Here is a 1,260-nt window from a genome sequence, read left to right as displayed (position 1 = left end):
TAAAAATATTAGTTAAATTTTATTTTTTTGATTCAAACAAGAATTATTTTTTTAATTAAATATGTTGTTAATATAATTAATTTTAATTGATTTAATAGTTAACTCATTAATTTATTTAAATAAATATTAAAATTTGATTCAAAATTTGTACATATAGCAATTTATTATACGGTCACAAATCTTTAAATATAATTTAAATTCGCATATCGGACTTGAGAATGACTGAGAAAGAAAAAAATAATTGTAGATGGGCCTGTTAACGTTGGTTCATTCGTGCTCACTCTTCTTCTGAGGAAGGAGAGAAACGCAGACTTGAGAGTTGAGAGTGAAAGTGATGATGTTGTTTCGATCAAGTTTCAAACTTTTCAATAGCTCCCGTGTTTCTGCCTATCAATTATACTCAACAGAATCACTTCTTTCTTCTTCTTCTTCTTCTTCTTCTTCTTCTTCTTCTTCTTCTTCTTCTTTCTCAGAACTCCGACATCAAATAATTGGGGGTAATGGGGACCCCAGAATCCCTGTGACCCCCATTCTCAACCAATGGCTTCAACATGGCGGATCCCTCACTCACAATCAAATCCAATATCTCATCGCAACCCTCTCTTATTCGCGTCGCTACACGCACGCCCTTCAGGTTTTACACTTCAAGTTCCTACCTTTACTTTTCTTTTAGCACATAGTAAAGCTTATTCAATGGTACCCCTTTAATCTAACACACTGAATGCAGCTGGTTGCTGATTCGGATTCATGTTCGTTTTTGGTGGCTGACAATGTAAATTACAGTCGGATCATTGTTTTGTTTTCATTTATTTAGGCAAAGTTTGTGCAAGTTGAAAATGATGTTCGTTCTATATTACTTTGATGCTAGTTTGTTTAGTTAGTTTATGCATACGATAAGATACTATGGTGGCGTTTGTTTCATTAATCTTATCACTTCTAAAGGGATAATAATAAGTATAAGGATAAGGTTTAGTTATAGTTGCTGTTATTGATATTTTTGTGTTGCCTAATCATTGATTCGATTATAATTTCAACCGGGTAAGTCACTTGAATCATGATAATTGATAGCGAGGTTTTACTAGTTCAATTTTTTAAACGATGTTTATAGTATTGTTGTGCTTGACTAATGGCACCTAATATCGGGAGTTGATGAAACATTGCTTTTGTTAGATATCAGAATGGATGAGTGAGTCAAGTAAATATAACTTGACCCCAGGAGACGTTGCTAAACATCTCAACTTGATATCGAAAGTTCGTGGC

The 1,260-nt window shown here is 33.3% G+C and overlaps 1 protein-coding gene across 1 annotated transcript in view; it reads left to right on the top strand.

The window, feature by feature from the left end:
• Positions 213-1,260, top strand: part of LOC107613855 (pentatricopeptide repeat-containing protein At2g20710, mitochondrial-like) — a 31,116-nt gene continuing 30,068 nt past the window's right edge. The window contains exons 1-2 of the mRNA XM_021108828.1: positions 213-634; positions 1,171-1,260. Of these exons, the coding sequence (XP_020964487.1) occupies positions 335-634; positions 1,171-1,260 (390 nt within the window). The 5' untranslated portion in view covers positions 213-334. The remainder of the gene's footprint in view (positions 635-1,170) is intronic.

The sequence above is a fragment of the Arachis ipaensis genome, chromosome B08, assembly GCF_000816755.2.
Source record: "Arachis ipaensis cultivar K30076 chromosome B08, Araip1.1, whole genome shotgun sequence".
NCBI lineage: Eukaryota > Viridiplantae > Streptophyta > Magnoliopsida > Fabales > Fabaceae > Arachis > Arachis ipaensis.
Note: the sequence above shows the minus strand (reverse complement) of the source record. Positions and strands in the feature narration are given on the sequence as shown.